The following is a 20,202-nucleotide window of genomic DNA, read 5'->3' as shown; positions in this document are numbered from 1 at the left end:
ACGGCTGAATTCTTCCTAACCAGCAAGTAGAGTCAGTTTTAGTATTAATAAATGGATGAGAGGTCATGTAAGGAAACTTACATTTCATCCAGTCCCACTAATCACCCAACACGCAGAGACTTTTTGTAAGTTTCCGTCACATGGCATCTAAGTTCCGGAGAAAATCTGTTTGCCCCTCTGTACATGACTTCTAACTCTTAGGAAGTTCTTCAGTATGCCAAATTGAAACAGAACATAAGGTTGCTGCTTTCACACACCAGCTTTTCATGTGTGTGAATTTTATTCTATATAACTTTTCCTGAATAAACACGGGTTTATCGTGGAAGATTTACATAATACTAAAAAACATAAATGAGAAAATAAAAATTACCCCAAATCTAACGACTGGAACTACCAACTAGAACCATAGTGACTATATATACCTCCTTAACTTGCCTTTTCCTTAATATGTTATAAATATCTTCCCCTTCTCCATATTCTTCTATAGCATGAATCTAATGGCAACACAGCATTCTAACATATGGCTGTACCACAATTTTTTTCCATCAGTTATTTTTAGAATCCCATGAGATGGCCTGATTGTTTTCAGATTTTTATTATAAAGATATTAACGGGACATTCTTGTACATAAATTAGTTCCTATGATAATTCTTGGATTAGAACCACTAGGTTAAAGATACGAAAATGTTTAAGGTTTTGACAGATGCTGTAAAACTGTCCCCAGAAAAGCTGTGCCAATTTACTTTTCAGTGATGACACGGCAAGTGCACTTCTACTTAGCCTCACCGAGAACAGGTATTAATTTGTTTTCCATCTTTGCCAGTTTGGTACCCAAAAAGAGTCCATTCTGTTCTAACTCACAGTGAGGTTAATTATTTTTTTGTCATATTTATTGGCCATTTTTATTTCCTCTTTTGTGAATTACCGAATCATGTCCTTTGTCCAATGATCTTTTGAAGCTTAAAAATAATTGATTTAGCACTTTAAATATTTAAAGAAGGCTCTCATGCTCAGGGGATCTATTATCTCTGCTGATTTGAACACAGACTTCCTTTAAAATTTAAAGCTGAAGATTATATTAGCTAATAGGGTGACTAAAGTCCCCATAAAGATCACTTTGCTGAGAAACACAGCAAATGGAAGTGACGAGAACTTTGTCAATGTAGACAGGAAATGGCGACTTTTAAATATTTATATTCTAACAATTAAAAAGCATAAATTTCCCTTACACCAGGAAAATTGGTAATAGCAGTGAAAACCTCTCACCAGAGAGGAGTTGGTGATCCTTTCTACTCCTTTCCCTGGGCCACAAACAAAATGTCCAGTTGCACTGAATATGAGAAACTTATACCACCAAAGAAAAGCATAAACAGAACAAAAGAAATCTTGCATTATCATTGAACCCAGGAAAGGAAGTTAGAGCTTTCTCCAAATCAAATGAAGAGAAATTTGGCTTCTCACTTCCCATTAGTACCCTAGTGAAAACGCAACCCCAAATGCCTTAAGGAGCCTCAGACACAGTTGCCCAAAAAGGAAACCAAGTAAATTTCTAAAGTTCTACACCTAAGTGAGGTACTGGTGCCTCTAAAATGCCCTATACACAGCTCATAAGAAATAGGTCATTATCCTTATTCCTCTCTTGCACAGTCTATCCCCCCTCTCCCCCTCCCCCCCTCCCCCACCATATCAAGTCCAAATCGCTCTCAAATCTGTCCATTCCTGCCACATGCCTTATTTCAGGCCCTTGTCGTCTTGTCTGGACTATTGCAGTAGCTTGCCAGCCATTCTTCTTGCCTCCTGTATTGCCCTCCTTAAATTTATCCTCTACACTATCTCTAAACAGGTGCCTCTAGGATACAAATTTAACCACTCCTTATCTCCCCATTGTTAGAAGATCAAGTTTCCAAGTTCATTAGCTTAGCACAGAAGGCCCATTGCCTTTACATACACCTAGAGCTCCTGACGTGGGTCCTTCGAGTACGCTATGCTTGTCCTTGGGCATATGCCGTTCCCTCTTCTAAGAAAACTTCCCCTCTCTCCCATCAATCTGCTAATAGATTCTGCAACCTGGAAGACTGAGCAGAAGGATGACCCCTTGGATGTGTTTCCTGATCCAATTTTCTCACCCTAGGCTGAATTCAGTGTCCGTTTTTGGTACCCTTGTGGCATTCTGGACAAGTGAATGAATAATTTTCTTGCCTATTTGACACTATACTTAGCCTCCTGTGCTGCAGGGCCTCCAGGTGCCCAAATGGCATGGGGTTGTGTCTTATCCAGCTCCCCAGCTAAAGAGCGAGCTCCTCCAAGTGTCCTCATCATCTCACTACATGTAGCAACTCTCACACGTCTGGCACATGGGAGGAACTCAATCAACGCTTGTTGAATGAACTAACTTCATAAATGTATAAGTTACATTTCAGAATTCACCTTATTCCTTTCATCTTGGACAAACCAGGTAAATCAGAGGGTAATTTCCAGTATCCCATAGGCTTTTCATTTGACAAGAGGATCCTGCATCCTGGATTTTGAAAATATCAATTTCCTCTACTGCCCTTGAATTAACATTTGACATACATTCAATTTTGTGGACACATACCTTTTGTGCAAGACACATTTATACAGGCATTTAGCCATCAGTTATATTTTTTAAACACAGAATGCCAAACATAACATGCATGCCACTGTATACGTCGTATAATAAGCATTCAATAAATTTCTTGTAACTTTTTAAGAGTTGAATCTTGGATTGGTGGTTCTGCTCACAATTATTCTCTTCTCCGGGAATGCAGACTCCACACATTCTAGAACTTGGCCCAGGACATGTGTCTAAATGTGACCCTGTGCCAGCCAGAGTAGACTGGCTTAAGAAGGAGCACGGACTCAAGCTGGGTCAGACTTTCCTTGAACTTTTTTTTTAATCTTACAATTAAGGAACATTTGAGTTAATCCCTTTCTAGTAGTGGGAGCTGCCAGATATTAAATGAGATGTAAAACTTGAGAGCTGTTAGTGACCAAGTTCCCGGCCATGTGCAGAAACTGATATATAGTCATTTGTAGAGGATGAAACCAACACGCAGAAAGAGACAGAGATGAGAAATTGATGGGCATCCAGGAGATGGTAATAGTCCAGGAGATGACAAGCATCCAGGAGATAACAAAAATACTGGAGATGACAAGAGTACAGGTTATGTTCAATAATGGGTCCCATCTCACCACACCTCTGCCTTCGCCATAGTTTGGTCCTATAAGACATTCTACACCCTTATAGAGATTCGCATAAGCCGGCTCATGGTGGACTCCTGCCACTGGCCAGCAAAAGAATCCTGATGGGACAAATAAATAAATGAAAACTAATTCACTTGAATTTTCTCCCCACTGATTTGTTTAACTGATTCAACCAGATGGTTTTGCATAATGAAGCCGTAAGCTAATTTCCATGAGGTTCCTATTCAGAGAGAAGGAAGGTATTCATTTTGAAATACGTTTCAAACAAAAGTAAGTTTCAAGTGATATCGGCCAACGCCTATCTGAAGTGCTGGATCACAGAGTCCTGCGTGAAAAGAACTTGTCCTCTTCCCTTCAGAAATTCCCACCAATCAATTGCGGATTTGGAATCTCTGTGGGAGAGACCAAGACCCAGAAATTACAAAGGCTTCCTTTCTCGGAGTTCTTGTTTCTGGACCCCTTACTAATGCGAGAGGCATGAGAGAGTTCTCTAATGTAGAAGCCGATTTTTCTAATGAACTCAAAAACCATAATGGCAATACGGCAGTGCTTCAGCCAGAGTTGGAACTCACATTGGAGTTTGTATGCGTCAGGACACTAAGGCTCCTCGCTGACGCCAACCCTCGTGACGGCTGTCTGTCGGCAGTGGGGCAGTACTGGCTGCTGTGCCCCTCTACAGGGGCTGCTGTCCCAGGCTGAATGGCAAGAGGCAGAAGTGCAAAGGCTGGCTGCCTTCTCAGAACGCAAAGGCAGGCCCTCCCCTGTGCTGACTTGGGGTTGCAGACGTAAGTGGGTGTGGTGTGTGGACTCACAGTGCCCCGACCCCCGCTTTCCATTCTGTGACAGCACTTCTTCAGAGGCATTGATGCCGTACCTGCCGGTCCTGGGATGGCTTAAACCTTGGTGCTCTGACTGCCTCTTGCTCTCAGCTTTCCTTTCCAGCTACCCTGCTCCTCAGCAGACACCTGATTTTGGGGTGCTGCCGGGCTTTTGTCCTGTGGGGCTGCCCCATGTTTCCGGGGGTGTTTCTCTTTGCTTTGCTGCCTGGACACATTGTCCCCTTGGACAGGGCTCTCTCTGATCTCACTGGTCTCTTTGGCAGGCAGCTGGGTTGGGGCCACCTCATCCTGCTCTGGGAGATCCGAAGCCGTCTGTCTCTTCTGAGACCTTCCCCTTTTAGGAACTCCTTCCTCTCTCCTTGGACGCTCCCTGGGAGCAGAAATCCCCGAGCTGAACTCTGCAGAGGCCTTTTCGTTCTGGAGAGGTCTCCTGCGTGAAACTTGACCTTCTGGAGTTGGCTGGTCACAGCTGAGGGTAGTTTTATTTTCTTGAAATAATCCCCCAGAATTCTCTCTCTTCAATGAGGGTCCATTTTGGGATACTGCTACCTTTTGGACTGGGTCATCTGGGGGGAGCTTGGCATGGGCCTCTTTTCTGGAATAATGTACTCTTCCCCTTTCCTCTTCCTGTATGTGGGAATCTCTAGGCAATGGTTCACTGTGGGCTGGCTCGGGAATTTCTGGGGGATGGACTTTGCTTCTCTGGTTCCTCTGAGGGCTCCGAGGAGGGCTGGGGAGAGCGTGGATGGACACCTTTGGGTGAGTTGGCCTACTCTGGGATTCTGGCTGCAGGGCGGGCTGGTGGCCTCCAGGTGGCACCTTCATCAGGTGAGCCGGTCCTTTAGCTGTCTCTCTCTGGATAGGAAGTTTTTTTTTCCTAGCTCCCATCTGCTGCACTGGCTCTTGGTTTTGGGGTGAGGCCTGCATACCTGGAATCTTCTTGCCGGACGAGCGGCCTACTTTGGGCGCTCGCCTCTCCTTCGCAGGCTTTGAATCATGACTAGCCCCCGTGTTTTGAGGCAGCTGCTGTTCCCCGAAGGGAGTGGGAATGTGAGGGAGCCTAACCCCCTGAACCTCGTCTTCCTGGGGCGGATTGGGGGTGGGCTGTGCTGCGTGCTCCTGGACAGGGGGACTGAGAAGAGGGAGCTTCACGTCCCGGGCTTTCTCTTCCTGGACTTGCTGAGGACTGTGGCCTGCATGGGGGCTCAGACGTTCTGACGGTTTGGAATGCGGAGGGCTGATGAGAGGCAGGGTTTGATCTGAGGCTGTTCCTGAAGGCTCTTCCCTGCTGACTGAGGGGACTCTGGGTGTGGGCCTCCGACTCTGCAGGGGAGCGAGCACCCGAGGCTGGGGCAGCCTTGTGGGAGCCAGCTGGCTTCTGGAAAGCAAAGTCACTGGGTCTTCCCCGTCCTGGGTCTGTTCGGTATTTCTTGGGTCCTGGGGATATGACACTCCTGGGAAAGGAGTGTGGACCCGGACAACTTCTGCTTTTGGGGCTCCCTCCTCTACAGGTTGTTGAGAATCTCCCTGAGATGGCCCAAGCATCTTGACCCCATCCGGTTGGGAAGGCTGTCTTGGGGGATCATGATGGGAATGGTGGAGGGGCAGACTGGCTGACTCAGTTTCCTCGTCCTGGGTTCTCTGGGGGCTGAGGGAGACTGGGCCAGGCCCCTGTGGACGTTCAGATGGGGGAGGACCAGTGGAGGGTACCTTGGCCTCACCCGATTCTTCATCCTGATCTGTCTGAGGGCAGGGGGCTGGAGGTGGGTCAGCGTGAGGAGGTCCCCGGGAAGAGGTGGTGGTAGACAGCCCTACTTCACCCGTTTTTACCTCGGATGTCTGAGCCTCATTTTCAGGGAGATTTGTGGTTACTATTTTCAAAGAAAGATCTGATTGTTGAACGTCCCCATCCTTCTGGTTTGGGGATAAGTCTTGGGCCTGCTGGGGAAGACCAAGTGCCGATGGGCTGGGCTGCGGAGGAGGCTCGGCACTGACGTGAGCCCGGGGAGAAAGCTCTTTTTGATGGGTTGCTCCCTCCCGAGTCAGCTCCTGGTTTGGGGAGGGAGCTACGTTCTGCTTTTCAGGGACCTTTGCCTGAACCTGCATTCCAGAGAGATGCTCTGCTGTCTGGCCATCTGCTTGCAGTTTTGCCAGGCGCCTTGGGGAAGGAACCAGGTGTGCTGGTATCCCCGAGGGAGTCTTCTTGTTAGAGAGAGCTCCTGCTTTGACATAAAAAGAAGTTAGCTAAAAGTATCTTAACGAAGACAACTATGTAACTTTAGAAAGGAGTAACAAAAAATATCTTTCCCTTTTTTGAGGTGTGCAGGGCCTTGAGAAGAATAAAATTACACATAGAGAAGAATGTAACTGTCCCTTCTCTTTGGGGATACTAAGTGCCTAGAATTCTCTAGAATAAAATATCAGAACAGCAGAAACATCTAGAACAGGCAAATTCAGAGAGACAGAAAATAGATGAGAGGTTATCAGGGGCAGGGGAGGAATTATTGCTTAATGCGTACAGAGTATATGTTTGGGGTGATGAAAAATTTTGGAAATTGGTAGTGGTTTATGCTTAGGCAACATTTTGAGTGTAATTAATGCCACTAAGTTGTACACGTATAATGGTTAAAATGGCAAATTTTGTTATTTTTTTCCACAATAAAGAAGTAATTAAAAAAAAAAACGCAGAAAAATGTAAAGACAGTAAAACCCAATGCTGAAGGTTCTTTACATTTTTAAGTCTTCCTGATTTCCTATCATCAGACATACAAGGATTTCCCCTCCCCTCCCCACTTTCACAATTTAACAATTCACGTGAGTTGGCAAATGATACCGTGCTCTTTATTAGAGATAAAGGTACCACTTTATGGACTATTAAATTGATCAATTTTCAAGTTTGACTCATTATCATCACCAATCATTTCCCTCTATCATTAGTCAGAATTCTGAATAACGATTTGCAAATATAATTTTATTTTATGATCTCTACGGCAAGAACTCAGGATAGAAGTTGGATCAGCTTTTTAAAAGCTTTAAGGGAAGCACCGACTATTCCAGAAATAGGTTGTAGAGAGACAAATGGGAGGTGAAGACATCCCTTATACTGAGTTGTAAACATATTGAGTTTTCCCTTATTTTATAGAAACTATAATGTTTATTCAGGCTTTTTTTTTTAGTCTTCATGTTTTAGAAATGACTATTACCTGCATTGCTATAGGGGAAAAAATAAGACAATTCTGTACCTTAATTGATCCACATTTTTAATTAATGACATATCCAAAGATCTCTAGGGTTTACAATCACTCTGCACCTAAAGTTACTATTTTATAAAGGCATTAAATGAGAATTCAGTTCATCTCTCCCCTACGGAAGGGTTATATTTCTGGGTCCAGGCTCGGGGACCTGCTATACTCGGACTCGTAACCTTGGCCTTGCCTTTACCACTTTGTGCCACTCTCATCATTAAAGCTTAGAAATTAAAATTGCGTGCTCAGTTACAAATTAGCAATACAAAACTACTGAAGAAAAAGCCATCTGTTATTACTTCAAATATTTGGGAATAATTTTCAATTTGCATTGATATAGGATCCCTGCTCTTAAGAAAACAGTGCCATTGGTTACTAGATTTCCGCTTGTTCTGAATCCTAACACACAGATGGTCTAATCCAGTTGGGAAAACCTCAGCTCATAATATTATATATAGTTGATTTTTTTTTAAAGAAATAGGAATTAAAGTGATTTCTCTAAAGTAATGATGATTGGTGACACTGAGAATACAAAATTAAGGCTTCCTATATCCAATTCAGTTTTCTAATTGCTCAGACAAAATGGTCTTTCACAGAACCTTAAATATGTTTTATTTTAATTTCTTACCTTTGACAGCTCAATTATATATATATATATATATATATATATATATATATATGTATGCATGTGTGTGTATATACACACACACACATTATATATATATATATATAGATAGATATAGATATATATAGATATATATATATATGAAATAGTCCACTGTACTGAAATGATTGATTGTTGTTTCTGGGATCCCACTTATGCTAAGTAATATAAGTATTTATACAAATATACCTAACCTACAGAAATTGAAATCAGAGTGACCCAGCTCAGAGCTGAGGCAAAGAAGTGAGAGCCAGTAAGACATGTGGTGATCCCATTGGGAGTCATGACATTCATTCTGAGGTGATTATTGAGGGGGGCCTAAATGGGGGGAGGAGGCTCTCCTACAGCGAACCTGTAAACACCTGGCCCACAGTGCTTGGCCCCTACTTCACAGCTCTGAAGCTCAGAGAAGTCACCTGCTTTAGTCTCGGGCCACTAGAGACACTGTAAAAGCTTATTAATAAGGACTTTGTTAATTAGAACTTTTTAATACTCACTTGAAAAATGTCTAGCCTCTGCTAAGTCACTTCATATGCAAGTTTGCCCTTAAACCCTCAACAGAAAAGAAAGTAACTCCCATCCCAGATTAACTGTATAAATAAGACAAAGTGTTTGGCTTCTTAGGAAAAACATTATTTTCTAAAATACTAACACTGTCAGAAAAACAGGGGCTGTTGAGGCCAGTGATTTGATGTATTAAATATAAACCCTCCCACCTACTTTTTTATTAAAGCTGGAATTCTATTAGTCAATAACTGGATGGCCCTGTTTCAGTTATTAAATGATCTGAGATTTTACAAGTTCTATAATTCATACTCTTCATTAAGCCAGACAGGCCTAACCTAATAAGTCCAAATAAATGAAGTTTTATTATACCTTTTAAAATGGGAGTCCATTTTCCTATGCACACATTACCTGCTCTATTAATTTCCCAAATGGCACGTGGACCCAACAGTCAGTGTTCCTGATGGCTGTAGAATAAGGAAAGATGGAGAGATGGAGCCCCGCTGGCTGTGAAGGCAGAACCCTGCTCCAGTGCCACCATTCAGAGGCATCCCCAGAGCTCCTGATTCAGAAACATGCTTTTCTCAGCTACTTAGAACTGGTCAGGCTCAGGGGACAGCTGCGTGTTTATCCAAACCCACAAGTGGCTGATTTAAAAGCCAGAACACCAATTTATTAATTTATAGTGGGAGATGGGCCTGGCTCAGGGACCAGGGCAGGGTGTTCTAACGTAAGAGACAGCCCCCACAGGGATGGGTCCACCCGAGGGACCAAATTAAAGATTAGAAGGTTGCTGGGTTAGCAAAGACGTAAAGCAAAGGGAGCCAGAGTTCCTCAAGAGAAACTTCCATCAAGCTATGGACACCTCATTAGGTAAACTGTGCTACTTGGCAGACACAGCTTCCTCAAGAACGAATGCCTGACGTGGAGAATCAGAGCGGAGCCAGTAAACATACCAACAGGCTCCTAATCTAATGTCCCTGAATTGTAGACGGAGCACAGACCTTTACTCCTCCATTAGTGCCTATTTTCAGACAGGGTGCACTTTTCTTCAGGTACTTTCCAGGCAGTAGGCTGTAGCCTGGCCACTGGTCTCCTATGAGACAGACGTAGAAGGAAAACCTTAGTCATTATCTGTGGGTTATTCCCAGTTTCACACACCCTCCTTCCAGAATTCCAGGGGGCACCTGACCTGGGAAAAGTGAGTGAAATTGCAAAACAGCACAACTAGTGTGAACTCTGGGGAAATCGCAACCCGGCCTGCTTCAGTCTGCTCAGGACGCAACCTGGCAAGCAAAATCCACCTGGTCGGAGTCACGGAGGCTGTAAACTCCATGCGCACACAACGCGGTGGGACATCTGCACAGCAGCAAGAATCCCGAGTTACACTATCACATGTGACATGTGAATGCGGTTCAGCCCATTGAGAGATCTGTTTTTATTTTTATGGTGGTAAAATACATGCCACATAAGATTTACCATCTGAACCATTTTTAAAATGTATGGTTCAGTGGCATTAATTAAGTACATTCAGATTATGGTGCAACCGTCACCACGATTCAGCCATCTACAGAACTCTTTTTATCTTGTAAAAGTGAAACTCTGCCCCCATTAAACAATGACTCCCACATTCCACTCTCCCCCCAGCCCGTTCTACTTTCCGTCTCTATGACGCTGAGTACTCTAGATAACTCATATATATGAATCATACAGTGTTTGTGGTTTTGTAATTGGTTTATGTCACTTAGTATAATGTCCTCAAGTTTTATCCATGTTGTAGCATGAGTCAGAATGTTTCTAAGGTTGAATAATATCCCATTGTATGAATATACCACTTTCGTTTATTCATTCATCTTTCAATGGACACTTGGGTTTCTTCCACCCTTTGGCTTTTGTCAATAATGCTGCTATGAACATAGGTATACAAACATCTGCTCAATCCCCTGCTTTCAATTCTTTGGGGTACCCAGAAGTGGGGTTGCTGGATCAGATGGTAATTCTACTTTTAATTTCTGAGGAGCCACCATATTGTTTTCCAGAACAGCTACACCATTTTACATTCCCAATTTCTCTACATCCTTGCCAACACTTGTCATTTTCTTTTGTTTTGTTTTGGGGTCTTTTTAATAATAGCCATCCTGATGGATGTGAGGTGCATTTGGGGGAGTCTTTTAAATACACTTCAAATTACTCATGTACCGAAATTCTAAGTTACGGCTTTAGGATCCTAGACTTCAAGGAGCCCTCATATATCCTACATCCTTGCTGCTCATGACCCATGAGGCAGGTGGGGGGGCATTACTCCATTTAGCAGGATAGTACACTGAAGCTCTGAACAGCTAAGCAGCTTGCCCAAAGGAGCAGTGGGGCCAGGAGCAGGCCCCTTGCTCTGACCAGCGCTGTTCTGCTATACTCTGCAGTGCAAGCTCTTGAGGACTGGGGTAGTGCAAGGAAAAGGGGGAAGAAATCTCTGGGACTGAAATGATGCCCAATAGAAACCCACCCAGCAGAACACCATCTCAAGGGACCCTCAGGGAGCCAAGCTTCTAGAAGGCTGAGCTCTGACCCATGAGGCTGACCATGCCTGACCTACTGCCAGTCTCCGAGGCACTGCCCGGCATGTCCATCTGAAGGGCAATCCTCTGAGTTCCATCATGGTCCCGAGACAAGCAAAGGTGCAGACAGCTCCAGAGGGCTGACTCAGTGCAGCTCACCTGTGGGGACGATTGCCCCAGAGGAAGGATGGGGAGTAAAGAGTTAGAACCAGCTTTAGCCTGGCTGGTGAGGATCCAAATGACAGCTCACAGATTTGTTTTCCTTTCTGCACACCCACAAAAATTCTGGCACGAAAGGGCTGGGACAGTACCTGCAGGTGGAGTCAAACTCTGCACTGTTTCCTTGGATAATCCCAGGTATTCTCTAACGAGCTGACTCAGCTGCTGGTAGGCAGCATCCAGGTTGTCTGAGGAAAATGACAGAGTGTGCTTTCAAGTAACAGAGTCACATCCAAATCCCGTCAGTTTGCAACTGTTGGTGGCAGTGATTTTTTAAACTATACCTCGTTTTATGGATATTGTGGTAGGCAGAGCTCTAAGATAAGCCCAGCACATGGACAGGACCTGGGGCCAGCCCAGGGGACAGAGGGCCACCCCTGGCAGAGAGCCAACAAGAAAGCAGGGTCCTCCATCTTATGAGCACAATCAACTGCATTCTGCCAACAAAAACAATATACTTGGAAGACGATTTTCCCCAAGTGACTTCACACTTCGAAAAGTAAACTTTGCTGACAGTTACTAACCTGCATTGATTACTGCGTCAAAATATCCTGGAAATGTTTGATTAATGTCAACATAAAGGTCCACTGTGGAGACAGCAAATTCAATCTCTGCACGACTGAATAATCCTTTTCTCCGCAAGTATCCCTCGTATTTTTTCTTGTTCATGGGTACTACCAGGATGTATCGAGGCTCAAAATAGGAATTTTTCAAACTCCTTACACCCTTTCAAGAAAAGATTAACACATGAGAAATGGATACATGATTGAGAAATCATTTTGGAGCTGTCTGACAACATAAGGTATAACAAGTAGTATTACGTTGAAGAATTTATCTGTATAATTAGCTATTATTTTCCTATAAATATCTCAAGGTTGGATTACTTCTCCCTGTTCATCACATACTAAATTATCATTTAGCCTTGGATAAATCATTTAGTATTGAAATATAATAATTCATTCTACTCGGTATTGTCTAATCATTCTAATGAACATGACTGTCTAAAAAAGAAAATTACTAGATACAAATAGGTACACGCGCAGCAGTACTGCACCTTTATTACAGAAAAGTAATTTTGATTTCTTCATCTCCAAGGGATCCTGTAGCATCAGGAGAGGGAGGTCTTACCAGAGAGAAAAGACTCCTCTGTCACCACTTTGTCATTTCCTTGGGACACTTCCTGTTCCTAAATCAGCCTCCTGGTTGGCTGGTTCCCATTACACCTCACAGCCTCCACCCAGAGCAGCAGGTCAAAATCATGACAGCCCGACACCGACACCAGGAGTTCACAGCGGGAGGGAAGCAGTGGCAGGGCAGGAGGGTTGGGTCATGCCTGCAGCTACTCTAGACTCCGTGCGAAACCAAGCTCTCCAAGCACCAGTTTCCTCGTGGGCGAAAACGAGTTATTCCAAATGGTGGACTTGACAGTTCCTTTCAGGGCAATCCTATCATCAACAGTTTAACTCAATGTTCACAACCTTTGTTTTAAAAGTTCCGGGGAAGCAATAGAGGCTCTTTTTAAAACCAATTTCTAAGAGTCAAGACCAAGAGCAGTTTGGAAAAATGCTTTCGCTGGGGACAATCGGGGAATAAAGCCTGATTTATAGACTCAACCTCTTGGAAACGAGTAAGAGGAAGCTCTCAGGGAGGAACAAAGGGAAACAGGGGCCAGCACTGAGGAAGTAGCTGAGTTGGAAACAGGAGGACACAAGGAGAGTTTGTGCACTCGAAGATGCAGAATTTCTGTTTCTTCTTGTCCAAGGAAGACATTTTTGGGAAAAGACCTTTTTTTTTTGCTTCTTTTCCTTAAAGGTGCAAAACCAATCAAATGCAGGAAGATAAGAATTGCAGGATTTCTAGTCAGCAAAGGTAAAGAGCTGGAAGAAACGTGACCAGTTTCACTGACATCAAGGAATATTGACACCACACAAGCCAAAAAGGAATCCCAGTTTTCTGCTGTCAATCACTGAGGAAAAAGTCTTAAGAAAGATTTATTTAGTCCATAGTAAAGGAATACAAGATGGGCCCAGATTTGGTTTTCTTAAGTTTGGGCTAATGAGATCCTTTTTATTATCATTTGTTTTCTGACTACAAAAATATTATACTGTTCAGTGAAGGTAACTTGAAAAAATTAATCAAGTGTCTTTGAAGTTTTGCTTATTTAATAAAGCCTTATATTTTTAAAAAACAAATGAGTGGGACATTCGTGCATTCATTTTGAATCTTCATTTTGGAGAAACTTTTGTATAATCTAATACAGAAGAACACTGGGACTGGGTGATATCAGGACACAGGAAAATCTCCTGAAATCTGCAAGTCTAATTTGCTAAAAGAATGAAAATATTGCAACCAGTGAACAACTGGAGTCAAATGACACCATAGCCCGGACATCGCTCATGAAGAATGAAGGAACAAGGTCAACTGCATGGAGCTGCCATCATCCTGAGGGGCAGAGAACCAGTTCTACAACCTGTAAGAATCAGGCTTTATCTAATTTATCACTTCATATAAACAGAGACCGCGCTTTGCAAAGAAAAAGGATAATATCGTGAGGAATTAGCTTAGCAGATAAATCTTGAATGGTAGTTTTACTCATAATAAATTGTGGTTCCTTGTATTATAATCTAATTCGTGTCATTTAATTTTTCATGTATCTTGCCTCCCACATACTAATTATACATTTAAAATCTCACACTTTTGTATGCATTTCCCTTGCGCCTGGCAGTGTGCTACTGCCCCACCCCAAATACACACACACACACACACACACACACACACACACACACACGTTAAAAATAAGTCGATTGAAAAACACTTACTTCTATTTCCATATGAACACAGCTTGCTAAACCATCTCTTGCGATGCCTTCTATGGTGTCCCTATTTAATCCATAACTGTGATTACCATAATTAAATGTTAGAATGAATTTCCCCTGAAATTTGAGAAGTACAAAGATTTTCATATAATTGCTGCCATAATGAAATTTAATATAAAGAAAATTATTCGATGCTTTACTTTCATATGATTCCATAAAATGTACCAATGGAGGCAATTATGTAAGAACAACAATGGGGCTATGAACATAAAATCAAACTATGATAGAGAAATTGATTCGGCATTCTCAGCTGGCAAAAAAATTCTGCTGATCAAATGTTAGAAGCGAGTGAAGGCACTGAAGCTGTGGTAGAACAGATCATTTTGCTTACTTACTCGCTTCCTGCCCAGCCTGCACCTTAAACCATCATTATTGAGAAAGCAAAATGAATAGTTCGCCCTTTGCCTCAGCCATTTTGGCTTGGCCAGCACGCCAGGTAGGCCCGGAAAGCTTCCATTCTCCAAAGCCTTGTACTCCCTGATAAGCCTGAAGGCCATGAATTACAGGCACATCTAAAGCCTTTGCATTCTGAGATAAGCCATGAAAAACAGAGTCATCCTGTTTTTCCTTATAAACATAGCCTTTTATGGACACTGCCTGCAGAACTATGGGACCCATCGTGATTTGAAGCATAAACACTGCCGTCTGTCTGTGTTCTGGAAGCCCAGTTCTTCCCAAGCTGGACGCCCTTGCAATATGGACGTAAGTAAAAACACGATTCTCAAAATTGTCTGACTTTTTCTTTGACAGTATTATATTGATGAAACCACTAGGTCTAATTTAAATTGGACGGCTGAGAACAGTGGAAAGAATAAGAATGTGGACAACCTTGGCAACTCTTGACTCTTCACATGAATGATTTTGAAATAAATAATGAAGTGAAACTTCTACGGCTGAATCCTATCAAATGGCAACATCCTCAATAAGAACAGTACAAAAGGAGTCCTTTGTGTTACCCTGCCCTCCCTGAACCCTGAGGTCCTGGAGATCTGTGGGGGTGGGGATGAGCCATCAGTCAGGGGGGCAGTGTTGGAAGGCCATTCCATCTCCCAGGGTGGAATGGGTCTCTGGGGTGGGCGGAGGGGGACTGCTGCACATGATGAAGAAAATTCATACTCCACCTCCCTCATAATCAAAAGAAGTTTATATCATGCATTCTAAAAGTTAAAAAGTCAATAATAAGTATCCTTAATATTTCACTCAAAGTCATACACTCTTTGTTCTGTGGAACAAATATTGTAACTCCTTTTCTATTAATAGATAGATAGGTAGATAGGTACCTGAATCTTCTGTCAGGTGTGTATTTTGTCGTGTTTCCTGTGACTCACCCTCTTTTCAAAATGTACACTTGAATCCTTTTTCAGATACATACTATGAGTTTGTTTACTTGTGTGTACAAGCACCTCTCTCTTGGGATCCCAAATACATTTTCTGGAAGGAGGTAGAGTTGGGAGGACTCTTGCACGGTATTCACGTGCATAAAACAGGCCGTGTTAAACCGTTTCTTTGAAGAATTTAGATTAAGTGATTTTCCAGCTTCTGGCCGGTAATACTCCCTTTGTTTTTCCCTGCCTATGGATTTCTTAACAAACAACAATAATTGTATTTCAGAAGCCTCCAGATCTGGGGTCTTATTTCCACAAGCAAGAAAAAGTTCTGTAGGTGACTATGTATGTCCTTCAAAAGGGCTTGTTTGTCTGTGGGCACATTGGGGGGTGATCTGCGTGTTAGGGAGGGGTGCATAACTGGGTCTTGGGTGAACCTGTCCGAGTGGGTAGGTGTGACTGCCCACAGTACCTCTGTGGGGATGGGGTACGCCAGGGTTGTCTGTCAGGGGGTGGGGGCTGTGCATGGAGGGGGAGCAGGACGTCTGGGATGTGTTCTGTGTACAGAAGGCCAAGGGTATGGGCGTGAATGGCAAACCTGAAAACGTGTCACAAGTCTATACTCTCCAGGTTTGTCTCTCTTCATAAAAGAGTCTTGAGCCCACTTTAAAGAAAAGAGAAAGAGATCAGAAGCAAAATTCAAGTGGAAGGAAATGGCATCATCCTGAAGTACTATATGTTAGCAGTACTTCTCAAACACAGGAGGATTTTAGTAGCGGGAATAAAGCTGCAAGACTAAACGTAGTATAGAAGTACAGTCTGTCTGTGATGAGGAATTGAAGCAGACTTGCTTGGTTACAGATATGATAAGGTATGGAACATCAGAGGAGCATATGGGTACTGACAACAGATGCGCCAAACCGAGAAAAAAATGCCTCAGACTCTATTAAGAGAAATGAACTTGAATTTTGGGAACTAGCTGTCTTTCAACCCAAAGAATCCTTAGATAATGCTTCTTACTATAACCAGACAACTCCTCACATTCAGAAGGATGAAGTTCCAGAATACTCTTCATACATTAAACGGAACTATCCAAAAATAACCTTAGGAGAGAAACTTATAAAGAATTTCCAAGATGTGCTTTTGACAAGGTTAGAGGGGAAATGGCCTAGGGATTATAAGACTTTCTCACTGGGGCGTCTCTGTAAATGTAAGAAAACATGCACATTGTGTAAAGTTGGTCATTGAAACTTAAACATGTAGAAACTGTGGAGCCTATGCTTAAATGTTCCATGGTTCTGGGCACTGAGGTTCGTGATTTGGCAGTGGGGAGCAGAGACAGGAGGAAAGAAGGAGAAGGGGAGAGAAGGAGGGGCCATGTAACTAACTATAAACACATCACTAATTGGGTGATCTTTCCAAAGCAGAATAATAGACTAATCCTTAACCCGATCCTTTGGTAGGCGCTTCAGGGGGCAAACAGTGGTGTAGAATTCATTTGGTGATAGAAAAAATGACAATACAGACCACATTAAGGCCCAGGGTGAAGAGAAAAGAAAAAGCTTACAGATTCATTGGTAGTGATGAAGATATGAGATGTGCTTTCAGTTAAACTGAAGGCATGGGTGGCTATGTATTGACATTATTACCATATACTTTTGATCGATGAAACCACCTGGGGTTGTGAGGGTCCCTTTGCAGGTGAAGGCTAAGAGGGAACTAATAAATTCTCTTTAAGAAAATGAACTCCGAGACCAGGGTGCCGTGAATTACTACCGATTAGATGATCAGGGTTTTGGGAAAAATATCTTACGTTGAGCAAGACTGCCCAGGGCTCCTATGAAACAGACTAATGCAGGAGAGCTACCCTCACTTTGTAAAGGCCCAGACCTCAGAGAAATTCGGAATATTCTCCAGTCTAATAGCAAGGGCTTCCAGCTGCATCAGGGAACTGCCTGGACTCCAAGTCTCAGAACTTGTCAAATGGGGATGCTACAGTGGACGGTCAGGGCTGAATATGTAAGTTCAGGACAGGCCAGCTGAATGGGACACACTACGATGAAATGGCTACAGTGGACGGTCAGGGCTATATACGTGAGTCCAGGACAGGCCAGCCGAATGGGACGCATTACAATGAAAAGGCTACAGTGGACGGTCAGGGCTATATACGTGAGTCCAGGACAGGCCAGCCGAATGGGACGCATTACGATGAAAAGGCTACAGTGGACGGTCAGGGCTATATACGTGAGTCCAGGACAGGCCAGCCGAATGGGACGCATTACGATGAAATGGCTACAGTGGACGGTCAGGGCTGTATATGTAAGTCCAGGCCAGGCCAGCTGAACGGGACGCACTACGATGAAATGGTAACTATTAGAAAGCACCACTGATATAGCAAACAGAATGAGCGGCCTCCGGACAGAGCATACCAATCCCTAGAATGTTCATTTTGCAAGGTTCGTGCATCACATTCGTTCCGTGAGAACTGTCTGTCTTGAGTAAAATCTGATTAATACAGCAGCACCTGATAAATGCAGAGCACAAGAATTTTTCACAGTGCTTTTACTTCTACTTTCCTGAAACGTCTACTCATTCCGTCTTATTGAACATTTACAATATTTTCTCCAAGATCAGAAAATAAAGCAGCACGTGAACAGCGATGTATTAAGAGGAGTAAGGAAAAAACAACCTGGTGAGAACACATCTCTCATAACAGACCAAATGTAATTGTTTGCTTTTTTCTTTTTTATCACTATTTCCTAACATTTCTACCAGGGAACATGTACGAGTATTTTGTGTGCAGTAAAAATAAAGGAGAACATGCTTACCATGTTTACCATTTCATTAAACACTTCTTGGGAGATAAAATGATAATCAACTCGATCCCCTTCTCCAAAGTAAGGGGGTCTCGTGGTGTGACAGGCCCTGAAAACATAGAATAGATAACCAGGTCTATATCTAGTAATTTGCAATTCAAAATGGAAATGAGTTCAGTATAAAGTATACTTTAAAAAACTGAAATTGATCCATGAGCCATAAAGTAACATACTTGTGAGACCCGTGAGGCCCCTGTGGTTTTGAGGGGAGACTATATTCAGCCCTTATACTCTAGAGGGATGATAAAATGTTCAGATGATCAACACCAAACTCTTACTCATTGTTATTTATGGTCTTCTGAACCACCTCCTCGGCCATCACATAATCCTTTAGGAAGTATAACAATATTTATTACTCATGTATTTTCCACCCAAGTATGTTCGTGTTCTCTCTGACCTGTGGGCATTTCCTGCATGCTCCTCTCCTCATCCCTCCACCTGGCTAGCCCACGTGTCCCTCAGGACTCAGTTTACGTGTCACCCCCTCCCCGCCAACAACAACAAAAAGCCTTTCTTGACCCCCTATTGCTGGATTCTGCACCTTTTCTTTATATGTCCATCAGCTCAGTGCCTGCTGCCAGTTGCAACCCTGTTCCCCATTCCGGACCCCATCTCTGTGAGCTCTTTCCACTGAGCCAGGGGTCTGGTCATAAAGGGTCTCTAAGCAGGACAGTGTCATTGATGCAGCTAATGCAGCTGACACTCTTTCTAATACACAACACTGTCCTGCTTAGAGACACTTTAGGACCAGACCCCTGCCATCTCCTGAGGGCAGACGTGAGCTCTTTCCGCTGAGCTGTCAGCACCTAGCAGCACTGGGCACGTACCTCCTCCAGGAATCCATGGGTCCAGTGCTGCGTGGGATTCTGAGCTCCACCAGAAAGGCCTTCTGAGCACTGCCCAAAATGACCTCTCTACTCCACACTCCCAATTACTCTCCATCACCAGAACTACCTTCTTGCCTCTATGTATCTGGTTTTCTCCTGTCTTCCCCAGCAGGACCTCTGAATTACAAGGGGAGTACTTTATCGTGTCCATCTTGTTTGCATTGCATTCCAAGTGCATAGTAGGCACTTGCTAAATATTTGTAACGTGAATGAAGACATGAAACATGTGAAGTGGTCAACAGCTGCGATGAGCTCCGTTTCACAGGTGACTATAAAAATGACTTGTCCAAGGCCACAGAGCAGGCCAGTGTTGGTCCCAGAGCTAAACCACGGGGGTCCCGGCTAGCCTGGGACTCTTCACTACACAGCATTCTTAGTCTTCAATGCGAAGGTCTGGGGAGCACACTCATTCTGTGTTTTAAAATAGGAGATGGGAATGGGTACACACTTGACATGCTATTTCATTTATTCCTGAAAAATACACGAGGTAGACGTTATTGTTTTCATTTGCTAGATGATGAACCTGAGGCATAGCAATTAAGTAATGCGACAAAGTGGCAAGGCCATCATGACCCACAGAGGGTAGAGTCGCAACCTCAAAAGTCCCTCCATTGCAAAGACAAATAAAGTTTTCATCATTCATACCACTGTTCAGCTTCCACGATGACCAAGAATTAACTATACTAGTACATTCTGAGGTCTCAATGTCACATTTGAATTGCGTGCTCAGGAAAGAGAGGACACTCTAGAAGACTGTCAAATCGTCATGACATATGTGTTGCTGTTTGAACACACTGGTATTGCTTCCCACACTTTGGCAGGGACCCTCTGCCTACTGGGGTCCTCGGTAGTCATGAATGATCGATCAATGACTCGGCCGTGGACCCTCAGTGTGGCTTTTACTTTGTTGCATTTCCCAACAAAGACACTGAGCGGCAGGAATTGTTTCAGAATTTCTACAGGGAAGACAGAGCAAAGAAGCAATTT

At 43.4% G+C, this 20,202-nt stretch overlaps 2 protein-coding genes across 7 annotated transcripts in view; both read right to left on the bottom strand.

The window, feature by feature from the left end:
* LOC308492735 (leucine-rich repeat and guanylate kinase domain-containing protein-like) overlaps positions 1-20,202 on the bottom strand; it is a 100,563-nt gene that overhangs the window by 32,766 nt on the left and 47,595 nt on the right. For 3 of the 6 annotated variants that reach the window (XM_081038050.1, XM_081038053.1, XM_081038055.1), the window contains 4 exons: positions 18,281-18,377; positions 14,071-14,184; positions 11,776-11,977; positions 11,344-11,439 (listed from right to left, as the gene is read on the bottom strand). In XM_081038050.1, coding sequence (XP_080894176.1) covers positions 11,344-11,439; positions 11,776-11,977; positions 14,071-14,184; positions 18,281-18,377 — 509 coding nt within the window. The remainder of the gene's footprint in view (positions 1-11,343; positions 11,440-11,775; positions 11,978-14,070; positions 14,185-18,280; positions 18,378-20,202) is intronic. The other 3 variants (XM_081038051.1, XM_081038054.1, XM_081038052.1) reach the window with 2 other exon arrangements.
* LOC308492736 (uncharacterized protein) lies at positions 1,790-9,557 on the bottom strand. Its single transcript, XM_081038056.1, has 3 exons — positions 9,482-9,557; positions 8,889-8,944; positions 1,790-6,283 (listed from the first exon to the last, which is right to left on the bottom strand). The coding sequence occupies exon 3, from the start codon at positions 6,168-6,170 to the stop codon at positions 4,119-4,121; it is 2,052 nt and encodes a 683-aa protein (XP_080894182.1). The 5' UTR covers positions 6,171-6,283; positions 8,889-8,944; positions 9,482-9,557; the 3' UTR covers positions 1,790-4,118.

Source organism: Rhinolophus hipposideros (genome assembly GCF_964194185.1).
Source record: "Rhinolophus hipposideros genome assembly, chromosome: 25".
Taxonomy (NCBI): Eukaryota; Metazoa; Chordata; class Mammalia; order Chiroptera; family Rhinolophidae; genus Rhinolophus; species Rhinolophus hipposideros.
The sequence above is the reverse complement of the archived record's forward strand: the minus strand, read 5'-3'. Positions and strand labels throughout refer to the sequence as shown.

Excerpts from the sequence above, each read along its gene's own strand:
- LOC308492736 (XM_081038056.1), bottom strand. The coding sequence starts at position 6,170 with ATGCAGGTTCAGGCAAAGGTCCCTGAAAAGCAGAACGTAGCTCCCTCC.